Source organism: Erythrolamprus reginae, chromosome 9, assembly GCF_031021105.1.
Source record: "Erythrolamprus reginae isolate rEryReg1 chromosome 9, rEryReg1.hap1, whole genome shotgun sequence".
Taxonomy (NCBI): Eukaryota; Metazoa; Chordata; class Lepidosauria; order Squamata; family Dipsadidae; genus Erythrolamprus; species Erythrolamprus reginae.
Window position 1 is genome coordinate 40,402,820 of NC_091958.1, and position 14,000 is coordinate 40,416,819.

Here is a 14,000-nt window from a genome sequence, read left to right on the forward strand (position 1 = left end):
TGTCCTCTGTTCCTTGGGAGCGCTGGGATGCTTCAACTTATCTGCAGCCCACCCCAGACAACGGCTGCTAAGGTGGAACAGTGACGTGTGTTGGCCCCCCTGAGCAAGTGCTAGCATGCTAGCGGAGTCCAGTGCAATTCTGCTACTGCACCTGGGCCATGGGCTGGGAACCCCATTGGGGCTGATGAGTGTGGTGGGATGTCTTTGAGCCCAGCCAAGATGCCCCGTGTTACGTACTGACATATGGAGTAAATTTGCATAGCCGCTGCTGATTGGCCAATGTAGTGGCAGCAGAAATTTATTTATTCTTATTGGCCGGCCGGTTTCAGGGAAGCCCTTAAAAGCAGCTTCCCTGCAGCTTGCCGGCAGTCCGTTTTGACTACGCGCGGATTCTCAATAAAGGTGCTGAACTGTTCTACATCTTGATTCTTCATTCCTGCGCAAACCTAACACTCCAAGACTCCACAGTGTTGCCGCAAGAGCCCAGTTCTTCCTCCTGCCCAGCTGGACAAAGCAGCTTTTTGGTAGATGGGATGCTGTTGAAGGAAGCACTGCACATGTCTGAACCCCGATGGATGCGGGGCTGCATGGAGGCGGCACAACTAGAAGGTCCCTGCTTCCTTGGCTGGCCAGGGTCTCTTTGCACGACGCTCCTCCGACCTCCCAACTTTTGGCCCGTGAATCTGCCGGGGCCGCTGCGTCTTCGCTCTTTTCTGTCTTCTTCGAGGCAGGGCTTCCAAAAAGGGGGAGGCAGAAGTTCCTAGATGTGCAACCATTAAAAAAAGAAAAAGAAAAAATGCATCGCCCCATTTTTAAGGGGCAAAAATGAGTGCTCGACGGAGCCCCACTTCCGCCAGTCTCTTCCCTGGGTCAGGATGGCTTGCAGCTGCCTGGGGTCCTGCGGGGAAGGGGAGGCGGTGGTCCTTGCCTCACTTAAGGAAGAAGCGGGTCTTGTTGTCCCCGATCAAGGACCTGTTAGGAAAAAGGAGTGAGGGGTGAGACCGGTTCACACCGCAGGAGGCAGCCAAACACTTCCCCACTCTTCTTCTCGATGAATCAGGGATCCTTTAACATCTTGGAATAATAATAATAATAATAATAATAATAATAATAATAATAATAATAATGATTATGATGATTATGATGATTATGATAATTATGATAATTATGATAATTATGATAATTATGATAATTATGATAATTATGATAATTATCATAATCATCATAATCATAATCATAATCATAATCATAATCATAATCATAATCATAATCATAATCATAATCATAATCATAATCATAATCATAATCATAATCATAATCATAATCATAATCATAATCATAATCATAATCATAATCATAATCATAATCATAATCATAATCATAATCATAAATTAGATTTGTATGCTGCACCTCTCCAAAGACTCAGGATGGCTCACAACATAGCAACAGTACAATACAAATCTAATATCTATGTTTCTATGTTTCTATATTAAAAATTTTTTAAAGTTAATTTAAAAAACGTTAACATAACATAATCCATATCGTAAAATCATCAACTATGCAATCATAGACACACAATCCAATTAATCGTAATACAGAGCTCAGAAAAACAAAGGGGGGGCTTAATCACCCCCACGCCTTGCGACAGAGGTGAGTCTTCAACATTTTACGCCCAAGTCTCTCCAACACTCCGCAGTCTGCATTGGCTGCTGATCGGTTTCCGGACTCAATTCAAAGTGTTGGTTATGACCTATAAAGTCCTACATGGTGATGGCATCGGACCAGAATACCTCCGGGACCGCCTACTGCCCCATGAATCTCAGCGACCAGTCAGGTCCCACAGAGTCAGCCTTCTCCAGATCTCGTCAACTAAACAATGTTGTCTGGCGGGACCCAGGGGAAGAGCCTTCTCTGTGGGGGGGCCCAACCTCTGGAGCACTCCCTCGGAAATTCATACTGCCCCCACCCTCCTTGCCTTCTGTAAGAGTCTTACGCCACCAGGCTTGGGGCGATTAGATCTCAGCCCCTAACCAACGAACAATTGTATGGTTGCTGTACGAATGGGTGTGATTGATTTTAATATAACTAGGGATTTTAGATACCGGTAGCTATGTAATTTTAATTTAATTGGATCTAAACTTATTGTAACCTATTGTTTTATATGTTGTAAGCCACCCTGAGTCTTCGAAGAGGCAGGGTATGGAAATCCAATAGATAGATAGATAGATAGATAGATAGATAGATAGATAGATAGATAGATAGATAGATAGATAGATAGATAGATAGATAGATAAGGGCAGGTGGGTGGGTGGGTGGAATGGATGGACAGACAGACAGACAGATACTGTAGATAGATAGATAGATAGATAGATAGATAGATAGATAGATAGATAGATAGATAGATAGATAGATAGATGATAGACAGAAAGACAGGCAGACAGACTGATAGATGATAGACACATAGATGATAGATAGATAATAGATAGGTAGGCAGACAGGCAGGCAGGCAGGCAGGCAGCCAGCCAGACATACAGACAGACAGACAGATCTAAGATGTTCCATTGACTGATATTGAGGAATCGCTGCTGATAGACTCAATTATTCCTAGTCCCACTCCAAAATCAGGCCAAGGATCCAACTAGCCCAGCCAGGCAACCGTGTGAATTGCCATTTGCCCTCTGGAATGAGATCCCCCTCTAAACCCATACAGCTCCCCCTACCAGCGCATTCCGGGAGTCCTTGAAACCCTGCCACGTACCTGATCAACGCACCCACCAGAAGCGCAGCCCCCATGGGGCTCACCCAGTACACCCAGTGATAGTCCCAGTGGTTGGCAGCCACGGCGGGGCCAAAAGCTCTAGCCGGATTCATGCAGGCTCCAGAAACGGCTCCCCTGAAGAGAGAAGAAAGATTGACAGAATGAAACCGCCACTCCAAAGAATTCCCCCAGAGACGCCTTCTTGGCTGCCCCTTTTATCCCCACTGACACAGAGTTAATTGGTAACACTAACAATTTTATTTTATTTATTTGTTTGTTTGTTTGTTTGTTTGTTTGTTTGTTTGTTTGTTTGTTTATTATTTATTTATTTATTTATTTATTTATTTATTTATTTATTTATTTATTTATTTATTTATTTATTTATTTATTTATTTATTTATTTATTTATTTATTTATTTATTTATTTATTTATTTATTTATTTATTTATTTATTTGTATGCCACCCCTCTCCGTAGACTCGGGGTGGCTCATAACAATAACAAGAACAATGTAAAAAACAAATCTAATAATTTTAAAAACACTAAAAAACCCATTATTAAGAGCAAACACACACACAAACATTCCATGTATAAACTGTATAGGCCCGGGGGAGATGTGTCAATTCCCCCATGCCTGACGGCAGAGATGGGTCTTAAGAACTTTACGAAAGGCAAGGAGGGTGAGGGCAGTTCTAATCTCCAGGGGGGGAGCTGGTTCCAGAGTGGTTCCACAATGCCACCCATTCCGAGACATTGACCGAGACAAGGCCAATTCCGCATTCATGTCTCTTCAGTGTATCCTCTAGGACAGTTTTTCCCAATCTTGGCAACTTGAAGATATCTGGACTTCAACTCCCAGAATTCCCCAGCCAGCATTCACTGGCTGGGGAATTCTGGGAGTTGAAGTCCAAATATCTTCAAGTTACCAAGGTTGGGAAACACTGGCTTAAACTATAGAAACAAGTTTACATTTCCCTCAAAGGAAGAGAAAAATCAAAAGGGAAAAGAAACCCCACTGAGTGAGCATCTATTCCAGATGAAACAATCCAAGCAAATGGAATTAGCAATGCTGTAGAGAAGCAACTACCGGTAGCAAGGAACAAAGGAAAGCAATTTTATGATCAGCCTAGGAGAAGACAACCTGCACATTTCCCCAACCCCTTCCATCCATTTCCCCTCTCTCCATCTCTGGCCTTGAGATGGCTTCACCCTGAGTCTGTTCACGCTACATTGGCTCTTGCTACAGCTCAGAAGTGCCTCCCACTCTCTGCTCTTCTCAAGAGAAACACAAGCAATAGAAAATTGGTGGGATAGGGAGGAGGAAGCAGCAGAAAGTGACAGGGGGCTGTCACCGTGTTGATGACGTCTTCTATGACATCTGGAAAAAGGCCAATTCCGCATTCATGTCTCTTCAGTGTATCCTCTAGGACAGTTTTTCCCAACCTTGGCAACTTGAAGATATCTGGACTTCAACTCCCAGAATTCCCCAGCCAGCATTCGCTGGCTGGGGAATTCTGGGAGTTGAAGTCCAAATATCTACAAATTGCCAAGGTTGGGAAACACTGCTCTAGGAAACATTTCATGCCCCCCTCCCAACTCTCCGCCGGGATGATTAATTAGGCACCTTTTTCCTGAAAAATCTCAAGCAGTTTATCAGCGTAATTGGGCTGTAATGTGTTTAAGTGACACCTTCATTTTTCCATGGTGTCTCTTAAGGGTTTGTTATCTGAACTTTTATTTATTTATTTGTTTGTTTGTTTGTTTATTTATTTATTATTTCATTTATTTTATTTATTTATTCATTTATTTATTCATTCATTCATTCATTCATTCATTTATTAGATTTGTATGCCGCCCATCTCTGGAGACTCGGGGCGGCTCACAACAATAAAACAGTACAAATCCAATAGTTAAAAAAACAATTTAGAACCCTTAATATAAAAAACTATCATACATCTCATACAGACCATATGTAAAGCGAAGACAGCCCAGGGGAATCAGTTCCCCCATGCCTGATGGCAGAGCTGGGTTTTGAGGAGTTTGCGAAAGGTAAGGAGGGTGGGGGCAGTCCTAATCTCCGGGGGGAGTTGGTTCCAGAGGGTCGGGGTCACCACAGAAAAGGCTCTTCCCCTGGGTCCCACCAGACAACATTGTCTCGTCGATGGAACCCGGAGAAGGCCAACTCTGTGGGACCTAACCGGTCCCCTGCGTGTCTGCGTGTGATTTTGCTTCCTGCCCAGGTGCAGTAGCAGAATTGCGCTGGACTCTGCTAGCACTTAGAGCCATGGGGGTGAGCACATATCACCGTTACACCTTAGCAGCCCACCTCTATTGTTGTACCAGCCAAATGAAGTACAGTGGTACCTCTACCTAAGAACGCCTCGACTTAAGAACGTTTCTAGATAAGAACCGGGTGCTCAAGATTTTTTTGCCTCTTCTTAAGAACCATTTTCTACCTAAGAACCCGAGCCTGGAAAAATTTCCCAGGAAATTTGAGAGCGGCATGAAGGCCCAACCAGTTTCCTGCCATTCCCCCTTTAATTCTGGCCATGTCGAGCTTTTCTGGGCTGCCAGAGGAGCCTTTCGGTGGCACTTAAGGAGGTTTTGGCAGTCCAGAGCAAACGAAGCATTTTCCTTTCTCTGGGCGCTTGGAGAGGGAATAAACCACTTCACTGTGGTAACTCCCTTGTGCTGCCTCCCATACACTGGACGCGAGGTTGCCTTCTGGAGCGTCTGGGCGTGGAAAGGCAAAAGGGGGCGCTCACCTCACTTTCTTCCTTCAGCAGCGACTGTCCTCCTCCTCCTCTTCCTCCTCCTCCTCCCACCCAAATTCCGAGCTTTTATTTCTTTCCTAATGGGTTTGCAGGCATTATTTGCTTTTACATTGATTCCTATGGGGAAAATTGCTTCTACTTAAGAACGTTTCTACTTAAGAACCTGGTCAATTCAGTTCTTAAGTAGAGGTACCACTGTAGTACAAGTGCACTAGAGTGCCTTCCGTCCCCTGTACTATTGCTCTCCTATATCTCCTATACCTTTCTTCTATTCGTATATCTCTTCTTCTATTCTTTCATTGATATGTTCTATCACTATACCTTCTTTTCTATTATTTCTTAGATATATTTTACTATGAGTCTCTCCTCTATAACCTTCATCATGTATTTTACTATGTGTATGTAGATATATACCCACTAAAACCCTCATTGTGTATTGGACAAAATAAATAAATAAATAAATAAATAAACAAATAAACAAATAAACAAACAAACAAATAAATAAATAAATAAAAAATATTTTGATCGAGTGGATCTTTCCAGGGCTGGCTCTCTGCTCCCCCTTTTAAGGACATTTGTAGTTGTTTTTTAATAGTTTTTATTGATTGTATAAATTTAAAAAAACACAAGACAAACAGAGCATACATAACAAGAAAGAAGACAGTTTTAAGAACCAACTCAAGAGCAGAGAATGTCGACCCAAGAGGTAGGGCTTGCTGTTGAAGGCATGAGTGGAGAAAGAACTTCCTACCAGACTTGGGCAAACTCTGCCAGAACTTCTGGCCAACTCACCCAGCCAAGATATCCACAGTGACGGTGAAGCCAATGCAGAAGGGCGCCAGTGGACTTTTGGTTTTCTCATTAATGGTCCCCATGCAGACCGCCATCACCAGGAACATGGTCATCACAATCTCCCCCACCACAGCCGCTGGGAGCTGGCGATCGGAGGTGATGGCTGTGAAAGCTGCTCCCGTGGCGTTTTCATACCTCTCCCACTCTGTGGTCACCTGAGAAAAGCATCAAAGAGGGGTTGTCCCAGGCTGACAAATCCAGATTAACCAAGTGTACAGAAATTTGGTTCAGTAGCAGCAACTGTGAGAGAGATCTGGAAATCCTAGTGGACAATGACTTAAATACAAGTCAGCAGTGTGGGGCAGCAGCCCCAAAAGCCAACACAATCCAAGGCTGCATTAACAGAAGGAAAGAATCAAAGTAACATGAAGTATTAGTACCACTCTACACAGCCTTAATAAGACCACACTTTGAAAACGTATCTTAGAATTCCTCCACCAGTTATGCTACCTTAGGAATGGGAGTTGAAGTCCACAAGCTTTAAACTTGCCAGGTTTGAAGACCCTTGCGCTCCTAACCCTTAACTCAGGGGTCTTCAAACTTGACAGCTTCAAGACTTGTCTTAAAGCTCTCAAGTTTGAAGACCCCTGGGTTAGAGGTTAGGATTTCAAGGGTCTTCAAACCTGGCAAGTTTAAGGCTTGTGGACTTCAATTCCTATTTCTGAGCATGACTGGTGGAGGGATTCTGGGAGTTGAAGTCCACAAGTCTTGAAGCTGTCAAGTTTGAAGTTTGTAAAAAGTGTACATGGACTTAAAAAGTATACATGGTTGTAAAAAGTATTCTGCTGCACTGGTATTTTATTAAATAATATAATACTACACCATTTGGTTCAGAATATTTTTTCCCCTTGTTTTCCTCCTCTAAAGTCTAGGGCCGTCTTATACACCGGTGCGTCTTATACACTGAAAAATACGGTAATTGTTGAAGAAAAAATGTGGTGCATTACTTTCTGGGCGACCCTCGAATTTTGTAAACAGTAAAGTGTTGGTTTTCCTTTAAATTCACCGTGTCTTTGTGCATTTCAGAGAACGGATTGTGCCTCAATGTCCATTGAAAGTGATTTGTGTGCGTCCTTAATTATTTCCTGGCTGCTGACCAGGGTTTTGTGCCTTGTCTGTTCCAACCACACCTCTCTGCAATGCCCAGGTAGAAAGCAAGGTGTGGGGGGCAGGTGACAAGATCTGCTGCCTGCATGCCTCAACAGGCTGCGAGTGAGTGACCGACCATAAAGTGAGTCTTGGAGTGCATGGAGCACCATCCAACCTCTGCCATAGCCTCTGCTCTCCTTCTGCAACGGTATATGTGAGAAAGGCCTTGGGAGACAGGGCAACAACAACCAAGGGAACATTGTTTTTAATATTGTATTTAATATTTAATAAATATTGTTTTTAATATTGGATTTGTATATTGTATTGGAAGACACATTTGGAATACTGTGTTCAGTTCTGGAGACCTCACCTACAAAAAGATATTGACAAAATTGAACGGGTCCAAAGACGGGCTACAAGAATGGTGGAAGGTCTTAAGCATAAAACGTATCAGGAAAGACTTCATGAACTCCATCTGTATAGTCTGGAGGACAGAAGGAAAAGGGGGGACATGATCGAAACATTTAAATATCTTAAAGGGTTAAATAAGGTCTAGGAGGGAAGTGTTTTTAATAGGAAAGTGAACCCAAGAACAAGGGGACACAATCTGAAGTTAGTTGGGGGAAAGATCAAAAGCAATGTGAGAAAATATTATTTCACTGAAAGAGTAGTAGATCCTTGGAACAAACTTCCAGCAGACGTGGTTGGTAAATCCACAGTAACTGAATTTAAAGATGCCTGGGATAAACATGTATCAATTGTAAGATAAAATACAGGAAATAGTATAAGGGCAGACTAGATGGACCATGAGGTCTTTTTCTGCCGTCAGTCTTCTATGTTTCTATGTATTGTTTATTGTGAGCCGCTCAGAGTCCTTGGAGAGGGGTTGCATACAAATCTAATAAATTATTATTATTATTATTATTATTATTATTATTATTAATTATTATTATTATTATTCGAATAAAAGACAACTAAGCCCGGAGCAGGAAAGTGGGTATGGAAAACATCTCAGAAGGGACCCTCTGCAGTTTCTTAGGCTTTAAAAGCATCCAGGGAAAAGATGTAGAGAATGTTGTGAGTGCTCCTTGTCCACCTCAGGTCATGTTGTTGTTGTTGTTGTTGTTGTTGTTGTTGTCGGGGCAGATTCTGAGGAGGATGAGCCAGGCCCCTCTGGGTATCCTGGACCAGGGGGGTTGCCAGCTGATACAGAGAGTGAGAGTGAGGGAGAAACTGACTTGAGTGAGCCCAAGGAACCACTAGAGGGGGCTGATGTGACAATGGAGGAGTGGTCCCAGTCAGAGGATGAAGAAGACATGAGAGTGGAAAGTCAGTGGATAGACCCTCGCTATAGGAGATTGCTCAGAAGGCGAGAGGAGTTACAGAGTAAAAGGTATTAGCTTACAGCCTTAGCCTCTTTGAGGTGTGATGTCACTTCCAGGCAGTATAAAGGAAAAGGATTGTGGGAAATGGGGCGTGGAGAATCAACATTGTTCAATAGAAAAGATGTGAGGCTGGGAGTTGTGGTTGAACAAGGCTTAAAAATCATGGTTTCTGCTTCAATAAGGGACGTTCTTTGTCGGATGCTCTGCTGGGCAGCTTTTGGTGAGCAAAAGCATATGTTTAAGTAATGAATTTGCTAAATCTACACTTCTATTTCTACTAGTTTTTCTCATCATTCCTATCATCCTTTTCCTCCCACTTAGGACTGTATGACTGTCACTTGTTGCTTGTATCCTAAGAATTTTATTAATATTGATTGTTTCTTCATTGCTTATTTGACCCCTATGACAATCGTTAAGTGTTGTACCTCCTGATTCTTGACAAAATCTATATTTTCTTCTATGTACACTGAGAGCATCTGCACCAAGACAAATTCCATGTGTGTCCAATCACACTTGGCCAATAAAATTCTATTCTATTGTATTCTATTCTGAATGGACTTTATCTAAGGAATGCAGATAAGACCAAGTTTCCGGTGCTCTTCCTAGACATAGATTTCAGCTAGCTCTAAAGAGAAAATAACGCCTTCTGTGCTGTTTTAAAACCCCGCATTTCATTATATACGCTTGTGTTCAAATAAAGAGTGGGATTTTATCATAAAATAAGTGATTTCTGAGTTGGGGTTTGCTCCAAGGGCCTCTGCTCAGAACAGAGAACATTTAGACTTGCCAGATTCCATGAATGTAAATCTTACAACGTGTTGTGGTTAGCTCTGGCCCAGCTCCTGCCCCAAGGACTGTGGATGTGGGGGAGACATCCACATGCCGCAGGCCTGTTTTGCTCCCGGTGGAATCTGCTGATGAAGGCTCCTCTGATCAAGAAGACTTGAGTGACAGGGAGGAGGAGAGTGTGGCAGACAGCTCAGAAGGAGATCAATTCTCTAGCTCCTCCTTGGATTCGGAACAAGAATTAATGATACAGCCACGTATGCAGAGAGCGATGCATAGGCAGCAACAACTGAGAGATTATTATCAAAGAAAATGAGGCCACCTGTGGTTGGGTGGGGCTGTGGCAATTAGTGAGGCTGCTATAAAGAGCAGCCTGTGGGTTTGGCCATTGTGGAGGATTATCTGATCTTTGTGTTTCGTGCCTGCCTTGCTGACTTCGACCTTTGTGTGCTGATTTTTCCCCGCTTTGAAACTAAACCAGAGCAAAGTGTGTTTCACTTTGTGAAAGAAGAAGGACTGTGAATTGCCTCACAGCTGCAAGCTAAGTATCTCAGAACTGATAAGGGACGTGTACCAATTACCAGTTTGTTTGGAGACAAGTGCTCTTTGCAATACCAAAAGAGTGCTTAGTTTATTTGAATTTTCGTTATAAAGAACATTGTTTTGAATTTTCAAACGTCTGTGTGTCTGAAATTTGTACCTGTGAATTTTTGGGAGGATTCTACCAGAGAGCCCAACAGAACACAACGAAAGTAGGGTTAGCCCATCTGGTCATACTTCCTGTCTGGTATACCTTGTAAGGCTGGTGTCAACCTCACTGCAATTCTACATTTCTACTATGCTTCGGTTGCCATGAGAAATGGGGAGGGGTTTTTGTCATGGGGTGGGGGAAGAGTGCAAGAAGCCCTGTGAAATTTTGTTTCCTATGTAGAGTGGGATACATTTCGTTTTTCTAGAAACAAGGTGAACAGGAGGAGACCGTTAGAAGCTGCATCCCATCAAGGTGACGTGGGATTGAAGATGCGTCCACCTGACGGTTATGGACACTAGGGATTGGCCAAGCTCCAAAAGGGGGGTCAATTGGGGTTTTGATATACTCATGTATCGCGCCTTTTTCCTCAGTCGTTGCTTTACTTTGATTACTTTCAGTTCTGATTTTTGATAAATTCATTTTTGAACCTAAAATGGACTCTGAGGTTTTTTTTTCTTAAATACTGACTGTAGAAATATAGAAACATAGAAGATTGCAGAAAAAGACCTCATGGTCCATCTAGTCCAGTGTTTCCCAACCTTGGCAACTTGAAGATATTTAGACTTCAATTCCCAGAATTCCCCAGCCAGCGTATGCTGGCTGCGGAATTCTGGGATTTGAAGTCCAGATATCTTCAAGTTGCCAAGGTTGGAAAAGAATGATCTAGTCTGCCCTTATACTATTTCCTGTATTTTATTTTGGATGGATCTATGTTTATCCCAGGCATGTTTAAATTCAGTTACTGTGGATTTACCAACCACGCCTGCTGGAAGTTTGTTCCAAGGATTTACTACTCTTTCAGTAAAATAATATTTTCTCATGTTGCTTTTGATCTTTCCCCAACTAACTGCAGATTGTGTCTCCTTGTTCTTGGGTTCACTTTCCTATTAAAAACACTTCCCTCCTGAACCTTATTTAACCCTTTAACATATTTAAATGTTTCGATCATGTCCCCCCTTTTCCTTCTGTCCTCCAGACTTTACAGATTGAGTTCATTAAGTCTTTCCTGATATGTTTTATGCTTAAGACTTTCCACCATTCTTGTAGCCCATCTTTGGACCTGTTCAATTTTTGTCAATCTCTTTTGGTAGGTGAGGTCTCCAGAACTGGACACAGTATTCCACATGTGGTCTTACCAACGCTCTATACAGCAGGATCACAACCTCCCTCTTCCTGCTTGTTATACCTCTAGCTATGCAGCCAAGCATCCTACTTGCTTTTCCTACCGCCTGACCACACTGCGTAGCAGTTGGCAGCTGGCATTTTAGACCCCAACTGCCCTCCCCTCTGCCACCATCCCCTTCCCAATCCTCCGTCGTACCTTAGCCAGGCCAGCTCCAATCATTCCCCCACAGAACTGGGCAATCCAGTATGGAATGACCATCACCATGTTCAGCCCACCAACGAGCCAGGCCCCCAATGAAACGGCAGGGTTGTAGTGGCCTCCGCTGCAGGTAGAGAGTGGGAAAAAGACATCTTCGGTCAGATGGAAACCTGGCAGAAAAGGGGTGTTGGATCACCCCATTGCCTGCTGGCAGGAAGCAAAACTCACAAAAATAAAATCAAGGCTCAAGGGTGACATGAACCAGTTTAAGTTGGTAAACTCTGTTTTTAGAGTCAGCCTAGTACTGATGATCTGAAGGGGGCAGCTGAAGCTCCCCATTTAGTTCCATGTAATTCCCAGAGAACGGGGTATAAAAGTACAGTGGTACCACTACCTATAAACGCCCATACTTACAAACCTTTCCAGATAAGAACCGGGCCGGAAAAGGCGGAGAGAAGACTCTGCGGGGCCTCTCTAGGAATCTCCTGGGAGGAAACAGGCCAGGAAAAGGCAGGGAGAAGCCTCTGTGGGGCCTCTCTAGGAATCTCCTGGGAGGAAACAGGGCCGGAAAAGGCGGGAGAAGCCTCTGTGGGGCCTCTCTAGGAATCTCCTGGGAGGAAACAGGGCCGGAAAAGGCAGGGAGAAGCCTCTGTGGGGCCTCTCTAGGAATCTCCTGGGAGGAAACAAGGCCAGAAAAGGCAGGGAGAAGCCTCCGCGGGGCCTCTCTAGGAATCTCCTGGGAGGAAACAGGGCCGGAAAAGGCAGGGAGAAGCCTCTGTGGGGCCTCTCTAGGAATCTCCTGGGAGGAAACAGGGCCGGAAAAGGTGGAGAGAAGCCTCCACGGGGCCTCTCTAGGAATCTCCTGGGGGGAAACAAAGCCAGAAAAGGCAGGGAGAAGCCTCTGGGGCCTCTCTAGGAATCTCCTGAGAGGAAACAGGGCCTCCATCCTCCCTGTGGTTTCCCCAATCGCATGCACATGCATGTTGGAGCTGAGCTAGGACAAAGGCTCATGTACTGTACCAGCAGAGGTTGGACTAGAAGACTCACAGGGTCCCTTCCAACACAAACTATTTTTTAAAAATCCTTCTTGAAAAATCAAGCAGACTCGGAATTTTACAAACTCTCCGATAGGGTTTATATTTGGTTGAATAGAAGAAATTCTCAATGAATTAATGATAGTACAAATTTACTATTTTGAATTGTATATAAATAGAGATACGAAGTAGGTGTTTTCTTTCCTCTGAAATGATCTAATTAACAAAAGTTTTTCTTTTTTACTATGGAGACTTCTATTCTGAGCAGAGTGATTGTAGCTCCTTTTTGTGTTGTGTGTTTTGTTTTGTATTTTTATGTCTGTCTGTAGTGTTTTGTTTTTGAAAACAATAAAAATAAAAATAAAAAAATCCACAGCCAGGAAAGTTGAGAGTTGAGGTCCAGCCTTTGGCAACTTGCCATGGTTGATAAACGTTGGTCTGAAGCAAGGGTCTCCAACCTTGGCAACTTTAAGCCTGGTGGACTTCAACTCCCAGAATTCCCCAGCCAGCTTTGCTGGCTGGGGAATTGTGGGAGTTGAAGTCCTCCAGGCTTAAATTTGCCAAGGTTGGAGACCCCTAGTCTTGAATCTAGCGGACCCATCTTCCTCCTCCTGTTGTGCACTCTCGCTCCCTCCATCATGGCTAAGTTCCTGACCACAATCCCCCCGGGTCAAACCGCTTGCCCCTTCCTTCACCTGATATTCCCCAAGATGGCAATGGTGAGTCCCAACGCCAACCCATGAGCCAAGGCTGGCTGCAGCCTCCCGGTTGCGTCGGAGTTCTCGATGACCGAAACGCAGCCGATGTAGATGAAGAAGGCCGAGCCCACCAGCTCCCCGATGCACGGCTGCAGGTAGCGCTCGTACCAATGGGGCTGAGCCGGGCTGTGCTTGACTTCTGGCTCAGGCTCTTTGAAAGACATGCGTCCAAACTCCACCTCGGACATGGCTGGCTGGTTCTGGAAGACAGAAAGATTATGCCTTGGTATGCAAACCCTTCCCTGCCAGCCCCAGAGAAGTGGGTGGAAGTTGACCCTGGAATGTGACAATGGGGCCTTAAATCTGGCTCGGTTGTCACTCCTCACAAGGCCACCTTGTTCTGGGGAGGGTGAGGCTTTGGCAGACCTGTGTGCCCATTGTCCTCTTTGCCACCTCTGGTAACAGGCAGAGAAATGACACCCATAGCCACGCCACACTGCAGCCAGCCAGACTGGTCAGGTGTAGAACTGACCTCATCTTCTCTCTCTCT

The 14,000-nt window shown here is 44.1% G+C and overlaps 1 protein-coding gene across 3 annotated transcripts in view; it reads right to left on the minus strand.

The window, feature by feature from the left end:
* Positions 1-269: 269 nt before the first annotated feature.
* Positions 270-14,000, minus strand: part of AQP8 (aquaporin 8) — a 33,761-nt gene continuing 20,030 nt past the window's right edge. For all 3 annotated transcript variants that reach the window (XM_070760905.1, XM_070760907.1, XM_070760906.1), the window contains exons 2-6: positions 13,448-13,710; positions 11,716-11,842; positions 6,324-6,538; positions 2,759-2,893; positions 270-972 (exon numbers count right to left, since the gene is read on the minus strand). In XM_070760905.1, coding sequence (XP_070617006.1) covers positions 930-972; positions 2,759-2,893; positions 6,324-6,538; positions 11,716-11,842; positions 13,448-13,710 — 783 coding nt within the window. In that variant the 3' untranslated portion in view covers positions 270-929. The remainder of the gene's footprint in view (positions 973-2,758; positions 2,894-6,323; positions 6,539-11,715; positions 11,843-13,447; positions 13,711-14,000) is intronic.